At 44.0% G+C, this 20,203-nt stretch overlaps 1 protein-coding gene across 4 annotated transcripts in view; it reads right to left on the minus strand.

The window, feature by feature from the left end:
* LOC140075372 (aldehyde oxidase 1-like) overlaps positions 1–20,203 on the minus strand; it is a 152,418-nt gene that overhangs the window by 118,419 nt on the left and 13,796 nt on the right. For 2 of the 4 annotated variants that reach the window (XM_072121172.1, XM_072121170.1), the window contains exons 2-4: positions 19,000–19,057; positions 11,665–11,761; positions 7,758–7,866 (exon numbers count right to left, since the gene is read on the minus strand). The exons of 1 other annotated variant lie outside the window; for it this stretch is intronic. In XM_072121172.1, coding sequence (XP_071977273.1) covers positions 7,758–7,866; positions 11,665–11,761; positions 19,000–19,057 — 264 coding nt within the window. The remainder of the gene's footprint in view (positions 1–7,757; positions 7,867–11,664; positions 11,762–18,999; positions 19,058–20,203) is intronic. One more of the 4 variants, XM_072121173.1, reaches the window with a different exon arrangement.

Below are 20,203 nucleotides of genomic sequence, written 5' to 3' on the forward strand. Positions count from 1 at the left end.
GCCCACGTCCCCGCCCTCGTCCTCTACCCCTAGCCCTCGGGTTAAACATTTTTAAAATGAGAGTTATAACTTTATTTTTTTTTTTACTTTTTTTTGTTTTTTTTTGTGTTTTTTTTTTTTTTTTTGTGTTTTTTGTTTTTTTTTGAGTTTTTAAAACCAAACAATGCTATCCTATTGCTATGGCTATTTTCTAGCCAAGTATCAAAGGAAGCACAGTACTATGCCAGATGAGATGACACTGAGTTATTGCCTAATAGAAATCCAACCCCTACTGAATTTTGCCACTTCGGCCTTTGCTATGGATATGTGCGCCACTAAGCGCAGAACACAGCGGTCGCAAGTCCCACTACAAATTGCTCAGAATTGGCAAGTACATGCACTGCAGAAACTACAGCCACCAGCAGATCAACCAGAAATCAAATATATAGAACGCTACTGTAGGCTTCAAGAAGCTGTTTGTATTCTCCTATGGCTATTTTCTAGCCAAGTATCAAAGGAAGCACAGTACTATGCCAGATGAGATGACACTGAGTTATTGCCTAATAGAAATCCAACCCCTACTGAATTTTGCCACTTCGGCCTTTGCTATGGATATGTGCGCCACTAAGCGCAGAACACAGCGGTCGCAAGTCCCACTACAAATTGCTCAGAATTGGCAAGTACATGCACTGCAGAAACTACAGTCACCAGCAGATCAACCAGAAATCAAATATATAGAACGCTACTGTAGGCTTCAAGAAGCTGTTTGTATTCTCCTATGGCTATTTTCTAGCCAAGTATCAAAGGAAGCACAGTACTATGCCAGATGAGATGACACTGAGTTATTGCCTAATAGAAATCCAACCCCTACTGAATTTTCCCACTTCGGTCTTTGCTATGGATATGTGTGCCACTAAGAGCTAAACACAACGGTAGCAAGTCCCCCTGCTAATTCCTCACAAAATGGTAAAAGATGCAAATTAAAATAAAAAAAGTAGAACGTTATTGTAGCCCTAAGAAGGGCTGTTGGGTTCTTTGAGAATCACTCCTGCCTAACAGTAAGCTAATAGAACACCCTAACGCTTTCCCTGAGCAGCAGCAGCTCTCTCCCTAGCGGCATCCAGAGACAGAATGATCCGAGCAGCGCGGCCAGCGGCTAGTCTATCCCAGGGTCACCTGATCTGGCCAGCCAACCACTGCTATCGACGTGTAAGGGTACCACGTCATGCTGGGTGGAGTGCAGAGTCTCCTGGCTTGTGATTGGCTCTGTTTCTGGCCGCCAAAAAGCAAAACGGCGGGAGCTGCCATTTTCTCGAGCGGGCGAAGTATTCGTCCGAGTAACGAGCAGTTTCGAGTACCCTAATGCTCGACCGAGCATCAAGCTCGGACGAGCATGTTCGCTCATCTCTAGTGTACGCTTATCGGTGATGATGCCACCAGCTGCTCTGAAAACCTGCTCGGGCAACACGCTAGCGGCAGGGCAGGCAAGAACCTCCAAGGCGTACAGCGCTAGTTCGTGCCACATGTGCAGCTTTGAAACCCAGTAGTTGTAGGGAGCTGTGTGATCATTTAGGACGATGGTATGGTCAGCTACGTACTCCCTCACCATCTTTCTGTAAAGATCAGCCCTACTCTGCCGAGACTGGGGACGGTTACAGTGTCTTGCTGGGGTGACATAAAACTGGCAAAGGTCTTGTAAAGCGTACCCCTGCCAGTGCTGGACAAGCTGCCTTCTCGCCTACTCTCCCTCTCTACTTGTCCCGCAGAAGTACGCCCTCTGCCGCTAGCGCTGTCAGAAGGGAAATAGTGTTTCAGCTTGTGCACCAGGGCCTGCTGGTATTCATGCATTCTCACACTCCTTTCCTCTCCAGGGATGAGAGTGGAAAGATTTTGCTTGTACTGTGGGTCCAGGAGAGTGAATACCCAGTAATCGGTGCTGGAATAAATTCTTTGAACGCGAGGGTCACGGGATAGGCAGCTTAGCATGAAATCTGCCATATGCGCCAGAGTCCCAACGCGCAAGAATTCACTCCCCTCACTGGCCTGACTGTCCATTTCCTCCTCCTCCAACTCCTCCAACTCCTCTTCTTCTGCCCATACACGCTGAACAGTGAAGGACTCAACAATGGTCCCCTCTTCTGTCTCGCCAACATTCTCCTCCTCTTCCTCCTCATCCTCCTCCACCTCCTCCGATATGCGCTGAGAAACAGACCTAAGGGTGCTTTGGCTATCAACAAGGGAATCTTCTTCCCCCGTCTCTTGTGACGAGCGCAAAGCTTCCGACTTCATGCTGACCAGAGAGCTTTTCAACAGGCCAAGCAGCGGGATGGTGAGGCTGATGATGGCGGCATCACCACTGACCATCTGTGTTGACTCCTCAAAGTTACTCAGCACCTGACAGATATCAGACATCCACGTCCACTCCTCATTGTAGACTTGAGGAAGCTGACTGACCTGACTACCAGTTCTGGTGGAAGTTGACATCTGGCAGTCTACAATCGCTCTGTGCTGCTGGTAAACTCTGGATAACATGGTTAATGTTGAATTCCACCTCGTGGGCACGTCGCACAAGAGTCGGTGAGCGGGCAGTTGGAGGCGGCGCTGCGCTGCCCTGAGAGTGGCAGCATCTGTGCTGGACTTCCTGAAATGCGCACAGATGCGGCGCACCTTCGTGAGCAAATCAGACAGATTGGGGTATGTCTTGAGGAAACGCTGAACTATCAGATTTAACACATGGGCCAGGCATGGCACATGTGTCAGTCTGCCGAGTTGCAGAGCCGCCACCAGGTTACGGCCGTTGTCACACACAACCATGCCTGGCTTCAGGTTCAGTGGTGCCAGCCACAGATCAGTCTGCGCCGTGATGCCCTGTAATAACTCTTGGGGGGTGTGCCTTTTATCGCCTAGGCTCAGCAGTTTGAGCACCGCCTGCTGTCGCTTAGCAATGGCACTGCTGCTGTGCCTAGAGCTATCGACTGATGGCGCCATGCCCACGGATGGTAATTCAGAGGAGGAGGTGGAGGAGGGGTGGGAGGAGGAGGAGGCATAATAGGCCTTTGAGACCTGGACCGAGGTAGGCCCCGCAATCCTCGTCGTCGGCAGTATATGACCAACTCCAGGGGCAGACTCGGTCCCAGCCTCCACCAAGTTAACCCAATGTGCCGTCAGCGATATATAGTGGCCCTGCCCGGCAGCACTCGTCCACGTGTCCGTGGTCAGGTGGACCTTGTCAGAAACGGCGTTGGTCAGGGCACGGATGATGTTCTCTGACACGTGCTTGTGCAGGGCTGGGACGGCACATCGGGAAAAGTAGTGGCGGCTGGGGACCGAATACCGAGGGGCGGCCGCCGCCATGAGGTTTCGAAAGGCCTCGGTCTTTACCAGCCTATAGGGCAGCATCTCCAGGCTAAGCAACTTGGAGCTGTGGACGTTGAGGGATTGGGCGTGTGGGTTGGTTGCACTATACCTCCTTTTGCGCTCCAGCGTCTGGGGTATGGAGAACTGAATGCTGGTGGATGCTGTGGAGGATCGTGGAGGCGAAGATGGGGTTTTCGCACGGGAGGTGTTTGGGCCGGGGTCCTGAGCAGGGGGCTGACTAGCAGATGACACAGGGGAAGGAGCAGTGGTGTGCCCGGCCGGAGGTGAACGGGCTTGGTGCCATTGAGTGGGGTGTTTAGCATTCATATTGCTGCGCATACTGGTGGTAGTTAAGCTAGTAGTGGTGGAACCCCTGCTGATCCTGGTTTGGCACAGGTTGCACATCACAGTCCGTCGGTCATCCGGTGTTTCTTTAAAGAACCTCCAGACTTCTGAAAATTTAGCCCTTGCCACGGGAGCTTGACTACGGGCAACATTTGGCGCTGATGCACCAGCTCTGGCCCTGCCTCTCCGTCTGCCCCCACCACTGCCTCTTCCAACCTGTTCTGCTATAGGAATCGCCTCCGTCTCAGAAGCACTGTGTACAACCGGCCTATCAACCCAGCTTGGGTCTGTCACCTCATCATCCTCCGATCCCTCAGTCTGCTCCCCCCTCGGACTTCCTGCCCTGACAATAACTTCACCACTGTCTGACAATCGTGTCTCCTCATCTTCCGACACCTCTTTACACACTTCTTCCACTACGTCAATAATGTCTTCATCACCCACAGACTGCGACCGAGGGAAAACCTGGGCATCGGAAAATTGCTCAGCAACAGCCGGACAAGTGGTTTGTGACTGTGGGAAGGGTCCAGAAAACAGTTCCTCAGAGTATGCCGGTTCAAATGCCAAATTTTGGTGGGAGGGGGCAGACTGGGGGGAAGGAGGCTGAGGTGGAGGAGCTGGAGGAGTGCCGATTTCGGTGACATGGGTGGACTGCGTGGAAGACTGACTGGTGGACAAATGGCTAGAAGCATTGTCCACAATCCACGACATCACCTCTTCGCACTGTTCTGGCCTCAACAGTGCTCTACCACGAGTCCCAGTAACTTGAGACATGATGAACCTAGGGAGTGTAGCTCTGCGGCGTTCCCCTGCTCCCCCATCAGCAGGTGGTGTCTCAACCCGCCCAGGACCACGGCCTCTGATTCCTGCAGTAGTTGGACGCCCACGTCCACGCCCTCGTCCTCCACCCCTAGCCCTCGGGTTAAACATTTTCCAAATTAAAGTGTAAACTTTTATTTTTATTTTTTTTTTGTGTTTATTTTTTTTTTTTTTAACAAAACGATGCTATCCTACTGCTATGGCTAGTTTGTAACCTACACTGACAGCACACAACTGGATTTTGTGCTGTGCCTGATGACTTTGAGCTATAAAATGAAATAAAGGTAAAAAAAAAATAAATCAGCAGACTCTGCCTAATTGTAATCAAACCCCTAATAAATTGTCCCACTTCGGTGTTTGAGGTGGATATGCGTGTCACTAAGAGTTAAACACAACGGTCGCAGGTCTCCCAGCAAATTCCTCACACTATGGTACTAGCTGCACTACTAATGCCAGCAAGCCCAGCCACAAGCAAACAAAAAAAAGGAAAATATAACGCTATTGTAGGCCTAAGTAAGCCGTTGGGGTTCTCCTATGGCTATTTTGTAGCCTACACTGAAAGCACACTGCTTTGCAAGATGAGTTTGAGCTATAAAATGAAATAAAGTTATAAAAAAAAACTAAATCAGCAGACTCTGCCTAATTCTAATCAAACCCCTAATAAATTGCCCCACTTCGGTGTTTGAGGTGGATATGCGTGTCACTAAGAGCTAAACACAACGGTTGCAGGTCTCCCAGCAAATTCCTCACACTATGGTACTAGCTGCACTACTAGTGCCAGCAAGCCCAGCCACAAGCAAACAAAAAAAAGGAAAATATAATGCTATTGTAGGCCTAAGTAAGCCGTTGGGGTTCTCCTATGGCTATTTTGTAGCCTACAATGAAAGCACACTGCTTTGCAAGATGAGTTTGAGCTATAAAATGAAATAAAGGTAAAAAAAAAAAAAATCAGCAGACTCTGCCTAATTCTAATCAAACCCCTAATAAATTGTCCCACTTTGGTGTTTGAGGTGGATATGTGTGTCACTAAGAGCTAAACACAACGGTAGCAAGTCCCCCTGCAAATTCCTCACACTATGGTACTAGCTGCACTACTAGTGCCAGCAAGCCCAGCCACAAGCAAACAAAAAAAAGGAAAATATAATGCTATTGTAGGCCTAAGTAAGCCGTTGGGGTTCTCCTATGGCTATTTTGTAGCCTACAATGAAAGCACACTGCTTTGCAAGATGAGTTTGAGCTATAAAATGAAATAAAGGTAAAAAAAAAAAAAATCAGCAGACTCTGCCTAATTCTAATCAAACCCCTAATAAATTGTCCCACTTTGGTGTTTGAGGTGGATATGTGTGTCACTAAGAGCTAAACACAACGGTAGCAAGTCCCCCTGCAAATTCCTCACAATATGGTACTAGCTGCACTACTAGTGCCAGCAAGCCCAGCCACAAGCAAATAAAAAAAAAAATGTATAACGTTATTGTAGCCCTAAGAAGGGCTGTTGGGTTCTTGTAGAATCACTCCTGCCTAACACTATTCTAATAGAACACCCTAACGCTTTCCCTGACCAGCAGCAGCTCTCTCCCTAGCGGCATCCAGACACAGAATGATCCGAGCAGCGCGGGCAGCGGCTAGTCTATTCCAGGGTCACCTGATCTGGCCAGCCAACCACTGCTATCTACGTGTAAGGGTACCACGTCATGCTGGGTGGAGTGCAGAGTCTCCTGGCTTGTGATTGGCTCTGTTTCTGGCCATCAAAAAGCAAAACGGCGGGAGATGCCATTTTCTCGAGCGGCCGAAGTATTCGTCCGAGCAACGAGCAGTTTCGAGTACGCTAATGCTCGAACGAGCATCAAGCTCGGACGAGTATGTTCGCTCATCTCTAGCTATGACCATATAATGGGACATTTTTGTCCTTAAACTCCACAGTATTAGTATACACTATCGTAAATGTGATACCCCTAAATAAATATTTTTTAAAACTGCTATTAGAAAACTGTGCAACCATCCCTAAATTGTTCCTCCTCATGCCTTTAAACGTTCACATTTTGTCCCCAAAGTTATCTTACCATGTATGCAGAACAGTCGAAGCAAGTGCCAAATCTGGCAAAGTCTCCTTTATAACTGATCCTATAGCATGAAGGTGGGGTAATGAGGGAGCCTATTTCTCTTCAGTGAGTCACATACAGCCAACATCTCTCTAAAATCCCTCTACCCCCTCCCTCAGGAATTCTCTTAAGCAATTCAAACACAGCCAACGTCCTTCTCTCAACTCCCTCATTCCCCCCTTTTTCAGTATTTCTCAATACACAGGTAACAGGTCACAAATGGGTAACGTCCCTCACAAAGCATATTTTGGAAAATAATTGTGAAGCGTAGTTCAAAGTTTTTTTTACAATCAAAACATAGTCTATGACGCTCCTCCAATCAAAGGAAGCGGCTTTAAAAAAGTCAGTGATGATGCTGGACTCTTGTCTACTTGAGAATCAAGTAGATGAGAAAACACAAATGGCTATAAAGTGAAATGTGACTGCAGTCCCGGTTTACTAGTTAGCAGGTAATCCATGCAATTCTTCTTTCTAAAACACAATAGTAATACACAGTGATATTCTGTGACTCTCAGAGTACCTCTTCAGGTGTGGATAAGGGCTAACCAATCCTAGGTGAGATGTATAACCGACCAAAAATAGGATAATAAACTGGCAGAAAAATGCCATGCACACATGTGTGGCTCTTCTCATCTTACCCATTTGTAAATGTAGATATTTTTAGGGTATGTTCTCCTGTAGGATGCACAGCTTCCATGACTGCCCTTCCACTGATCATCCTGGCTCACAGGACTGAAGAAGATCTCCAAAAATATCCATTGAAAAGACCTCTGTATTGCATTACCCTGAATAATGTCCTGATGATATATCTGGGGCTTTGTGGCAATCATCAAAAACCTGTTTTGTGTGCCGTGGTTTATATACATATTATGGGACAATCAGTCATCATAAGCTACTTTAAACAACTACAACACCAAAGCAGTTGCCTTGATGTCCCTGGTCTATAGCACACCCAGTGTGACCCTCAACATCCATTTCACATAATCTGTGTTAAAGATCTCTTATGCTGAATCTGTCATAATATAGAATGACATTATTGCTATTAAATTGTCAGTTTTTCTAATATCTATCCAGTTGCTTTTTGATAATAAAATCAGTGTCCTTTTATATGAATACATTATATGATTACATCACAGGCCCAACAATGATCAGAGTTACCTGGACTGGATGCAGCCTGGTTGTTGTATTTCCAATTCCTTCTGTTGTAGTGACAGCCATTCCTTGCAGGGAACAAATAGGAAGCAGACATGCTGTTGCTGGGTAATGTCTATGAGTAAGTAAAGGATTATACAAAGTACATTTTCCCTAAATATAAAAGTATAGGAGATGAAAGTTGGATGACAATTAATACTATCCAACACTTCTTGCATGTAACTATTTTTTGCTTCTTACTAAAGAAGATATTGCAATTATGTAACCAGTCAGTCAAGAGACCTATTCAGTCTTTTACTTGGAGGTTTCCACTTTTAAGCCCAACACGCATCATGATGTGCATATTGGTCATTATGCCGTCAAGGGTATATGGGTAGAGCTTGGGTGCTGAACGTTCTCCATACAGGGCAGGTGTCTGCTGTCATACAGTAACAGCAGGTGTCTGTTGTGTGACTGCTGTGATCACTTTGAATAAGAAATTATCCAACAGTTGTACAGTTCCCAAAGCGGTATCAATGAAAACGTCAGCTGGACCCTATGATAAAATAAAAGAATACAAAACTACAAACACTAAAGAGTAAAAAAGTGTACAAACATCACAATAAGGCCCAGTATAGGCATCTTTAGGATTGTGCAGACCAAAAGGAGAGGAGTTACTTGGACCAAACTGAAGCCGTAAAAGCAAAGCCTGTAAGAAAATTATTCTTTTTTTTTTGTCATTTCTACCCAATTGCACAATGTTTGTACTCTGTAATGTATTATTTTATTTGTATATGTCTCCTATGATCTGTAAAGCGCTATATAAATAAAATTTATTATTATTAGCCCAGTATTTTACAGTGCACAGCATATTAAGAGGAACCATTAAGTAGTTAAATTTGTCCCTCAGGAAACAAGCACTATGGTTTTTATAAACCATGAAGAATGGAAACATAAATACAAAAGTTGATGCCGTCTTGAAAGAATTAATCCTTATCCACAATTCATAGGATAAGGGAGAACAATGTATTCATGGTGGTAGGACACTTGGGACCACAGATTATGAGAACTTGGGCCCCATTTATAAAAGTTCCATAAAAAGCTAGGCACATATCCAGCACTACATAGACATTTAATGGATCTTGAGGATGCATGTTCTATATCTGTGCATTTTTTAGATTTAAATAAGTAAATAAAAAACTTTGTGATTGATGTCAATATCTGCATGTTCTATCTATGTAAAAGTATGACTATACACCTACTTCTAGATTGTCACGAATGCGGCCGCGATCCTTGTTGCAGATTGCGGGCACACCCGCGTCCCTCTATGTGCCGCGGTTCCCGTTGCCACTGTCCCGCTCCCCGGCCTGGACTCACCTCTCCACGCTCCTGACTGTACTCTGACTAGGCTGCACGCTCCCGCTCCTAGGGCGCGCGCACGCTGGCTCTCCTGGCCTTAAAGGGCCAGTGTTCTCCTGATTCGAGCTCGTTAATCTGGCTCGCCCTTATAATCCGGCACCTCCCTTTACTCCTTCGGATCTTCACAATCATTTCCTGCTAAGTGAAAGCCCTCCTGCTTTTTCCTGTGTTTCCAGTGTACCTCTGTGTTCCTGCATTACCAGAGATTCTCCGTGTTGCTACCATTCCTGTGTGCTGCTGTGCCTTCCAGGGTTCCTGTCCTGCTGTGCCTTCCAGGGTTCCTGTCCAGCGGAATCTTCAGTCCGTGCCAGAGTTTTTAGTGTTCCTCTGTGTGCCAGCGTTACCAGCGTTCCGTTTCCTCCATTTCCTGCCGTACTACCTTGGCTGCCACCGCGGGCCTAGTCACACCCGTGCAACGACCTGGTGGCACCCCGCCGCAGCAAGACCATCCCGCTTTGCGGCGGGCTCTGGCGAAGACCAGGTGCCACTTAGACTCCGGTCTTGGGTTGCGGCTCGTACCATCATCTCCCGTGGTGGTCCAGAGGGTTCACCGACTCTCTTAAGAGACTATTCCACACATCTTCCCTCCTCAAGTGTGACAGAAAGATCCTGCCATGGATCCCGCCAAGGAGTCAGAGCTCGCCAAGGAACCACGTTGCCTTCTGGCTGAGCTATCCAGCGTTGTTGACAGGCAGTCCCAGCAAATTGCTTATCATGGAGAACTTCTAGGCAAAGTTGCCTCCACTCTTCAACAACTGATTGACTCCCAGCATCAGGCTTCTGAGTCTCCTCCTGCTACTCCTTCACACACCCCGGCATGTCCTCCAGCAGCAGAGAAAAGGCTCAGACTTTCTATACCTGATAAATTTGATGGTGACCCCAGATTCTGCAGGGGTTTCATCACCCAGTGCTCATAGCACTTCAAACTTATGCCAACTAAATTTGTCACCGAACGCTCCAAGGTGGCATTCATCCTGAGCCTCCTCTCCGGGAAGGCCCTGGCCTGGGCTACTCCTCTATGGGACAGAAACAACCCAGTCATGGCCTCCCATGCTACGTTTCTGGCTGAATTTTGCCCTGTATTTGAAGAACCCGCTCGTGCCTCCTCAGCTGAAACGGCCCTGCTAAACTTGCCTTGTTGCAGATCGCGGGCACACCCGTGTCCCTCTATGTGCCGCGATCCCCGCTGCCACTGTCCTGCTCCCCGGCCTGGACTCACCTCTCCACACTCCTGGTTGCAGGCCCCCTCTCCTAGGGCCCGCACGCCGGCTCTCCTTGACTTAGAGGGCCAGCGTCCTCCTGATTGGAGTTCGTTAATCCGGCTCGCCCTTATAATCCGGCATCTCCCTTCACTCCTCGCCGGATCTTCACCATCATTTCCTGCTAAGTAAAAGCCCTCCTGTGTTTCCTGTGTTTCCAGTGTACCTCTACTTTCCTTTGTTACCAGAGATCCTCAGTGTTGCTACTATTTCTGTGTGCTGCTGTGCATTCCAGGGTTCTTATCAAGCGGTGGTACCCTGGTTGTACCCTGCCGCAGCAAGACCATCCCGCTTTGTGGCTTGCTCTGGTGAAGACCAGGTGCCAGTTAGACTCTGGTCCTGGGTTGCGGCTAGTACCATCATCTCCCGCAGTGGTCCAAAGGGTCCACAGACTCTCTTAAGAAACTTTTCCACACACCTTCCCTCCTCAAGTGTGACATAGATCTTCAGATAGGAAGGCAGATAGCTATCTAGATTATTTAATAGATAGAAAGACAGAATAATATTCAATCAATATTGATAAGCTAATTTTCATCTTTTGCAGTTTTTTTATGTTTAACTAGCTGTATCCAGCGTTGCCCAGGATAGTATATAACCGCTCTTAGCTATTACAAAATATAAAGGGTTACCAATATATATTTTATATCTTCCTCTGTCTCCCTCTCTACTTCTCTCCCTCCCCTTTTCACTTTTCTCTGCTCCTCTCCCTCTTCTCTTTCCCAATCATTACCTCACACATGAGCTGTCTTATACTCATTGCCTATGGTAACCAATCAAAGCACAGAGCTCATATTAATGACCTGTGGCAAATTAGAAGCTGAGCTGTGATTGGTTGCTAACTACCACAGCAGCCAGCAGACAATGGCTCCTGTATTTGGTGGTTAAGTGTCTTTTGGAAAGCGTGTGGTGGAAATTTCTACTTAATACATAATTTAGGGTGTTCCCTGAATCACAGGGAGCGGTTGTGTTCAATTTGGTGAATGCAAACACGAGGGTAAAGTTCCCTTTAGCGGACATAGACACACATACATGCATTTAGTTTTATTTATTAGATAATTCCCCCATAAAAGACAAAAAATAGTGATTTTGCAAGAATTTGCAAACATTTTAAATGTATGTGTCTTTCTGTGGACTTTCCAATACAAGACAACATAGATGCTGTATGCTGAGAGTCTTGCATAGCTCATTTCATTTAAACAAATAAAGTGAAATCACTTACTTTATAAATATCCTCTCACATGGGTATAAAAGGATACAGGATTTTGTCAGACCCTGGATGAATGTTTGAGATCATCACAGTACAGGCACCGCAGCCTCCTCCTCCACAGCCATACTTTGTACCGGTAAGCCGCACTGATTTACACATAGTTAAGGCAAATAGTCACAATTCCGAGATGTTGTCAGTGGTGTGAAAATAACACAAATGAAGAGGCAGTATATGAGCTGTGGCTGAACCACTTTCTCCAATTATAAGGTTTATGCTCTTTTATTATTTTCCAATTCTTAGGTCGTATTATTGTAAACACAGATCTTTCTGATATACTTTAATCCCACATTGTTTGCATGCTATTTACCCTCATACCTCATACCATCATTATTCCTGCTTTAGCATAATCACTGATTCTGCATCCCAGAAGGAGCTAGATTGGTGAAGATCAGCTAATAGGAAAGGGTCCTGAGTGTTGGAACCCCACCTTAGTAATGGTAATGATTAGGTCATCATAATCACTATAGGGGAAAGTCACTTGTTAAAGGGGTATTCTCGTCTGGGCACTTACATTCAGTTTCATTAATCTGCCATATATAAACATTTCTTCAATTGGATGTTATTAAAAAAAATGTTCCTGTGTGAAGATAATTTCTCATAAACATAGCCATGTTGTCCCTTAGAAACCAAATAGCTTCCCAGTATACAGCCACCTCTACTGGAGAGATTGCACAAAGAAACAAAAGTTTTTTGTATATGAAATGTCTGAGGAGTTACTGCAGGTCCTACAGCCGTCCTGTGGTAATGACCGCTGAATCCTGGTGGTCAGGAAGGACTCAATAACGCAATTCTGGCCACTGCTGCCAGAGTGTGATGTGGTCGTATCCGAGGAAGCTATCTCGTTTCTAAGGTTCAACATGACTACATTTATGAGAAATTATCTTCACACAGGAACATTTTTTTTTATTAACATCCAATTGAAGAAATGTTTATATATGGCAAATGAATTTAATTAAATTTAAATGCCCTGATGGGAATACCCCTTTAACTTAAAGGACACCTGTCATCAGGTCTGTGTCACTAGTCCTGTCACTACTACCTGTTGGAGCAGCTCACAAGGATCCCATCCCAGCCTTTATCTAGTTATTTCATACATTATTCATTGTAAAATCATCTATTCTTTATCATGTAAATGAGGCTGGTCACATGGTCAGAGGCAATGATGTCACCCCTGTTCCCCCTCCCCTCTCCTCCCCCTGCTCATGTCTGTGTGTAATGTATAGTAAAGCATGGCTAGTGTCTGTGCTGCATCTGCTGACATGCTGCATCCTCCTAATATACAGGTGAGAGACACAGACATCAGCTACACATGAATCTGACATGTTCTGCTATAACATGGCTGCATGGAGCTGCATTATCTCTCATATACACACACACACACACACACAGGCTGCAGGGGGCGTGGCCACCAGCACCAGGAAGCACATCATTATACAGCCTCACATCATTATACAGGCTGTCAGTCAAGCACTGGGGGTGTGACTGTGCCTCCCACTCATGAATAGAGTGGACAGCTTGAATATGCTAATGCTTCATTGGACATTTCACAGGTCATTTGCATACAGCTTTAGGACCTCATTGCTTAGGTTTACAGGCATGTAGAGGGACAATGAAGGGATAGAGGCAATGCTCTCTAATGGCAGTTTATGAAAATATATTTAGTTTAGGGGGGTTATTTTGCATGACGGGTTCTCTTTAAAGGAAATATTCCATCAAAATCAATCACAGGGACACCTATTCATAGAGGCAGGCACTGTAAACTGTAATTATCTTTTTTATATTTGGCTTCCTGCCATGTAAAATAAACCTTTTAATTATACTAATTAACCAGAAGGGTGTTACCAGCTTTATACAGTCTAGAGATGGCCATACACAAGAATTCTAATTTGGTAGAAAGACTTAATGGGAGTTGGGAAGTCCAACATTAGCCACTCCACTTGGATTTAGTGGTTACCCCAATATAAATCTAACTTTGAGTCCATTATGTTTGTTGCAAGACATCACTGGTCTGTGGGAAAGATGTAGCATGACTTGCTTATACTGTACAATGATTCTACTTTTATGTACCAAAGAGCTGGACGAATAATGTAAGAAGAACCTGTTTAGTGAGTACAATACTGTAATCCTATTATTATTTAATCAGTCTAAACGCTAATCTCTACCAATTCTCCTGATAATCCTATAGCCTGGTGTAGTTACAGTTCTTGCAGAATGTGTTGTTGTATGTTTGGCTAAATTGCAGTTGTAGGAAAAATAAATAATCATGTGCAGGAGGCCTAAGTGCATATCATAGCAACAAACTATCTTACTAAAAGCCTTTTAACTTACTCTAATAGTATTTTAAAGGTTTGCAGCCCCATGTCAGGTATAAGGTGGGGTTAGAAGACTAAACTTAGTTGATAAGTTTAAAAATGTAAAAGTTTAGGTACAATGGTGGATATCATGTTGAAATGAATGTCTGCTATGGGGCCCAGCTTCTCCAAGATATGCTCTTGTAGCTGCTATTTACAGTACATGTACAGAATTCCACTGGTTTTTACCGGTGTGGAGCTGTTTTTGTATACTGAGAATAACAAAATGTATACAGATAAGGGATTTTAAAACTGTAGTCCGGGGCAAACAGAGCAACTATGATGATGTTTTTTTATAGTGTAGTGGGGGAGTGCTTTGGAGAATATTAAAGTTTATTTTTAAATATTTATTTATACGTAGTATACGTAGTATGTGCTTAAACTTTATATGCCACCCTTGAGGTCACAAAAGATTCCTGGGGAACATTTTTTCTTTTTTCAAATGTTTTTTTTAAATTCTGTAATTCTGCATCTGTAAGAGCCCTAGTTATAGGGGGAAGGACCCCTGTGGGGGCAGATGTTGGATCAAAGCTGAACTGGGTCAGACCAAGCAGCTCTGATTAATCCCTACATACCCAGCGGTCAGGTGACCGTCAGGTCAGTATTGCTGGTGGTGAATATGCAACAGAGTGGTCTTAGTCTTGACAACTGAGATAGCAGCTCATGCGCAGTGAATAACTGATCCGCAATACAGCTGGGTCTGATTATCTACATGCCATATTCCTTGCTCGTGGAGTTGTATATTTTGTGACATAACTTTAATGCACTTTATAAGTGCACTTTATCTAATTGCAAAGATGCATTTTAGTCCAGAATGTATGTTTCACATATGTTTTTTTATAAAGATATAACAATATTATACTGGAGCAAGAAATGATGTCACTTTAAACATGGAGAATCTAAACATTGCAGATGTTATGCTTGGGTGAATAAAATGGATGATGTGGCTTCTTCACATTTTTGGGCTCTCATCCTCCGTGCATCATGCTATTTCAGTGCGTTTCTGTGAGGAGTGGAGAAGGGAGAAGCAGTAATAATTCTCCCTAGAGTCTCCGACTGTCGGTGACCCGGTTCTGCTCCCGCGATTAGTGCAGAAGAAAACTGCAGCAACATCAAAAGATGTTGCTGCAGACTCATCTTTCGTCAGTGGGCGGTCGGGGACAAGTTAAATGGAGCGGGGCATACCCCATCAAATCAGTCATGATTAAGGTTGGTAATACCACCTGAAACGCGTAGACCTGGGACGTTTTAACTGGACATGCACATCTGAAAATAAAGCAAGACACAGTTTTTTCTCACACTCTGGATCATGTTTTCGTTTGTTTGGATGGCATACACCTGAAGCAGAGAGGAGATCTGTGCAATGATAAAGATGTAATATGGGTAAGCTGGTCTTCTTGTTTATATATGGACAAAATTCCACATGCCTTGACCTGCACAGTAACCTGTATAGTGACTTCAGGTGCTGAGAGATTACATAGAAAAGAGGGATAGACCTAGGGCTTAGTGTGTAGAAAGTGGATAAAATGGGAATGTCTTATAGACAGGACTATTGGACACATTTTTCTGTACTATTATATATGAATTAACAAACTATTCATTTTTGTACTGGTATTGTGCAACATTTTGATAGTCTATAGTCAGTATGTGTGTGTTTTTTTTATCAGGTTTGGTTCAGTTTGACTCCACACAGATCAGACACTGTGGGAGAGATTAGCAGGTTTTTTTTGGCACTTTTTTTTACCACTTTTTCCAGAGGATTGATGTATTTACGCCTATTTTTGTGACCAAGACAACTGCAAAGCAAAGTTTACAGTGACAGAGTTTTCTTGTGTTGCACCTGATTTATCTAAGGAATCTAGATGTTGTAGTTTTAAAAAGTTTTTTAAGTAAACGTTGTATAAAGTATATATATATTTTCACAGCAAAGTCCTACTTCCTGCTGGCTTGGACCTTACAAAAAATGACCCAAATCACATTCTGCTAGGGGCCCCACCAGGAGCCAGCGATGGATGGGGCAGCTGTTAAGAGGGACCAGGATACCAGGTTGATGGTGGCTGGGCTGCAGGTGTCATGGTAACCTTTACCTAGCGAAGGCCTCATCCACAAAAGTTAGGGCCAGCAGGGTATAGCAAGAAGAGGGAGAGGCCACGTGACAATGAAGGTTGGTAAATGGTATGACCATGGTGGTAGCGGCCAGGGATGCAGACAGAAAACAATCTTGGTAAGAAAAAATGGATGATCTTGTAAACTCACAGTTTCTTTATTAGGAGAACGCTAACAGCAGAAGAAAACAGGCAGGCAAACTCCATCCTCTGAGGAAAGCAAGGCTGTAAATTGGCTGGCCTAGCAGAGGAGAAGTCCTCTAGATAGCAGGAACAATGGCACTAACTCAGCCAGGAACCTCGGTCACAATGGCTGGCAACAATCTCCAAAAAGCTGGGTCGGCTATGCTGAATTAGCAGCACGACAGCAATCAGAGTGTTCGGTAGCAGAATCAAAACAGAGACTAAAACTTAAGACCCAATCGTAGACACAAAGCCTATATTTCTAGACTTGTTTTGTCTAGATACTCTGTGCTGTCAACCAATGAGCCTCCTGCTAAGCCGCAGAAAGATACAATTGTGGCGTAGTTAATGTAAATAAAATCCAACATCCAAAATTTATATGAATTGAAGCAGCACTCCGAGTTAGTGTCCTTTCATTGCACCAGTGTTCAGATACAGGCAACATTTGACATTCCCAATAAAGGCATTATTGAGGCTACTTGATAATGCCTTCATTGAGAAGCTGAAATGTTGCTAGTATATGAACACCAGTGAAATAAAAGGACACTTTAAATGGGAGTGCTGCTTCAATTTGTTTATATTTTGGATGCTGGCTTGGTTTGGTAAAACCATTAACCTTTGGGTTACAATTAGCCTAGACCCTCAAGATGATGAGCTGGATCCAGAAACTTAGTAGTGGCCTGAGTTGGGGAACACAGTGGGGTGATCAGTTCCACTGGGTCCAGTGGGCAAGAATTCCAGGGACCAGATTTCGTAATAGCCTCCAGGACATGACACACTATTGTGTGTATTGAGGGTAATCAATATATTAAAGTGGTTGCACAAATATTTTTTTATCAGAGGCTGCGGTCACAAAACATATTGACACACTTTACCTCTATCTCAAACAAACGGCATATGAAGAAAGTTCTGGCAAAGACTGTTGCATGGTAACCATTTACTCATACACCTACCTGTGAGAAAGACCGTTACCGTGTTTCCCCGAAAGTAAGACAGTGTCATACATTCTTTTTACCCCCCAAAGTCCCACTATGTCTTACTTTCAGGGTATGTCTTATATTGGAAAAAGTTAAGAAAACTTTACATGGTGCATTTTGTGAATTGCTTACTTGATACTGTAATGGCGATCGGATCAATTCCTCTGTGGTGCTGGGTACAGGTGTGGCTTCTTCTTCCTCATGCAGTAGCTGGGCCAGTCATAGGGGCCACCAGCGGCTGCACATGAGGGCACTGAGGCTGCGTGTTTTTGTATGTTGTCCATGATCCTGATGAACCACGGACAACACATACTGCTGCTCCCGCGGCCTCCACATCCCTCCGCTCATTCCGCTCCAGATCCGTCCGCATCCCGCTCTAACTGGCCGAATCCCACTCTAACCATCCGCATCCCGCTCTAACCATGCGGATCCCGCAGTTAATGCAGCAAAAGGTACCGGTTCTATGGCTTATATTTTTCCAACGTAAAGTTTACTATGTCTTACTTTCGGGGGACGTCTTACATTAGCCGACCCCCCTAAAACCCTCACTACGTCTTACTATCAGGGGTGTCTTACTATCGGGGAAACAGGGTACCATAGCCCAGGTGTCAGGCGTTGAAAACAGGTGGAGGTTGTACATATCCAGGGAAAACAAAGAGATGGCACGCTCATGAGCCAAAAGCATTACATAGACTGTTTAAAGCATTTGTCAGCGCTATGTCATAGTATTACATAGAATCGGTTTCATGACAATTGCATTACTTCTTTATAGAGCACCATACATTCCATGGCAAATTGGTGTTTTTTTTAGGTAACTTGCAGGTTTGGAGAATGGTGTGCACACTTGCGTTGCTGATCACGTCAGAGTTTGATCAGGGTGCGATCAGGGTTTGGTCAGTGAAAAACGCCCATTTTGCATCAGAGTGCAATCAGTTTTCAGTCACAGTTTGTTCAGTGTCTCAGTTTTTCACGCGGGACAGACTCAGGACAGAGCGCTACCTTTTCTATGGCAATTGATGTGTGAAAAACGCATTGCACTTGCAAGTGTCTCAGAGTGCAATGCGTTTTTGATGCATCTCCATAGACTTGTATGGTGCGTTTTTCACGCGCGTGACTTGCAAAAGTAGAGCATGTCGAGATTTAAACGCGCATGAAAAAAAATGCAAGTCTGAAAAGACCCATTGGTTACAATAGGTCAGAGTGCAATGCAAGTTCTGCGTGTCAAAAGCACGCGCAGAAAACGCGTGTGAAAAACGCAAGTGTGAAAGGGGCCTTAGGGTGATGCACGGGACAAGCCCTGGAAATAGTTGTGAGAAGAACACATAGTAGGAGAAGGAAGTAGGTGGTCTTCTGAAGAGCAGATATTACATGGAAAAACTAGTGAAAGAGAACCTGAATGACCTACCTCTTTTAAAACTTTACTTATAGTAGCAAAAGGGGCAGATACTTTTTATTTTATTGGAGGGGGAACAGGGGTATATCTCGTTCTGCCTTACTAAAATAATAGGTTACTTGGCTAATATAAGAAAAAACTCACATATAAAGTTTGTTGATTCAAATCTTTTAATTGGGTGAATGACTTAAAAACAAACAGGAGTACGGCAACAATGAGGTCTTTCGACAATTTGTACTTACCGATAGGCCCTATTTAAGTGTGAACACATGTACCTGTATTAAAATCATAAGCATTAGCTGCAAAGAAGGATACGATTTTTCCTCAAGTAGGGAAGCAACAACATTTCAGGATCTGCATTTTTTTCTTCTATCTAGAATTTTTTAAAAAACACAAAACAAAATGTAATGTTAATACAGTGAAGTATTTGCTGGTGCTGTGGGGTCTCTTGTTAGCTTGTATTCCACAATATGCAAATGTATGCCACAGCTTTTTACAGCACCTTCAGGCTTTTTCAATACAAAGGTTAAAACCTAATTACTGCTGCAATAAAATTCCCCCCACCCAGTTTTGCATTTTGGGCTGCGGTCACACGTTGCGTTTTGTTTGCGTTTAATGCATGCTTTTTTAACCCCTACGGGACTCAGCCTCTTTTGGCCTTAAGGATGCCCCATTTTTCAGATCTGCCCTGTGTCACTATAAGTGGTTACAAATGGCAAAAATTTTGAAAAATTCTTTATTTTCAACGTTCTAAATTCTCTAATTTTGATGCAGATAGTCATAGCTCCCAAATAAATTCATAACTTACATTTCCCAAATGTCTGCTTTATGTTGGTATGGTTTTTTAAGATTCCACATATTTTACTAGAATGTTATGAGGCTCAGAATTTAGGTATCATTTTTCACATTTTTTGTAAAATCACCAAAACCCGTATTTAGATGGACCTGCTCAACTTCTAATTGACATAGAGAGACCTAAATAATAGTGAGACTCGTAAATTACCCCATTATGGAAACTACACGTATGAAAAACCACTTTTAAGAAGTTTGTTAACCCTTTAGGTGTTTTATAGGGGTTGAAATAAAGTGGAGGAGCAGTCTGCAAATTGTAATATTTTTTGACAATACACTCATTTTGGGTAGAAAATTAAACATTTACAATGGATTAAATGAAAAAAGGCTCCCCAAAGTTTGATACCCAATTTCTCCCGAGTACACCGATACCCCATATGTGGTGGTTACCTGCACGGCGGGCATAGAAGGGAAGGAGGCGCCATCCAGATCAGATTTGCTATGTCACATTGTACAGGCTATGTTTTTTTTCTTTTTTTAATGTGGACCTATAGGGGCTTATTTCTTTTGCCACATGCGATGCACTTTCTGGTACGTAATTGTGGGGCATCTATAGCTAATTAGTGAGATTTTATTAACTCTTTGTTGGTGGAGGAAATGAAAATTTTTATGTGTTTTTTTTTGGCCGTTAACCATACCATAAAAATAGTATATTATTTTTATTCTA

Source organism: Engystomops pustulosus, chromosome 8 (assembly GCF_040894005.1).
Source record: "Engystomops pustulosus chromosome 8, aEngPut4.maternal, whole genome shotgun sequence".
Taxonomy (NCBI): Eukaryota; Metazoa; Chordata; class Amphibia; order Anura; family Leptodactylidae; genus Engystomops; species Engystomops pustulosus.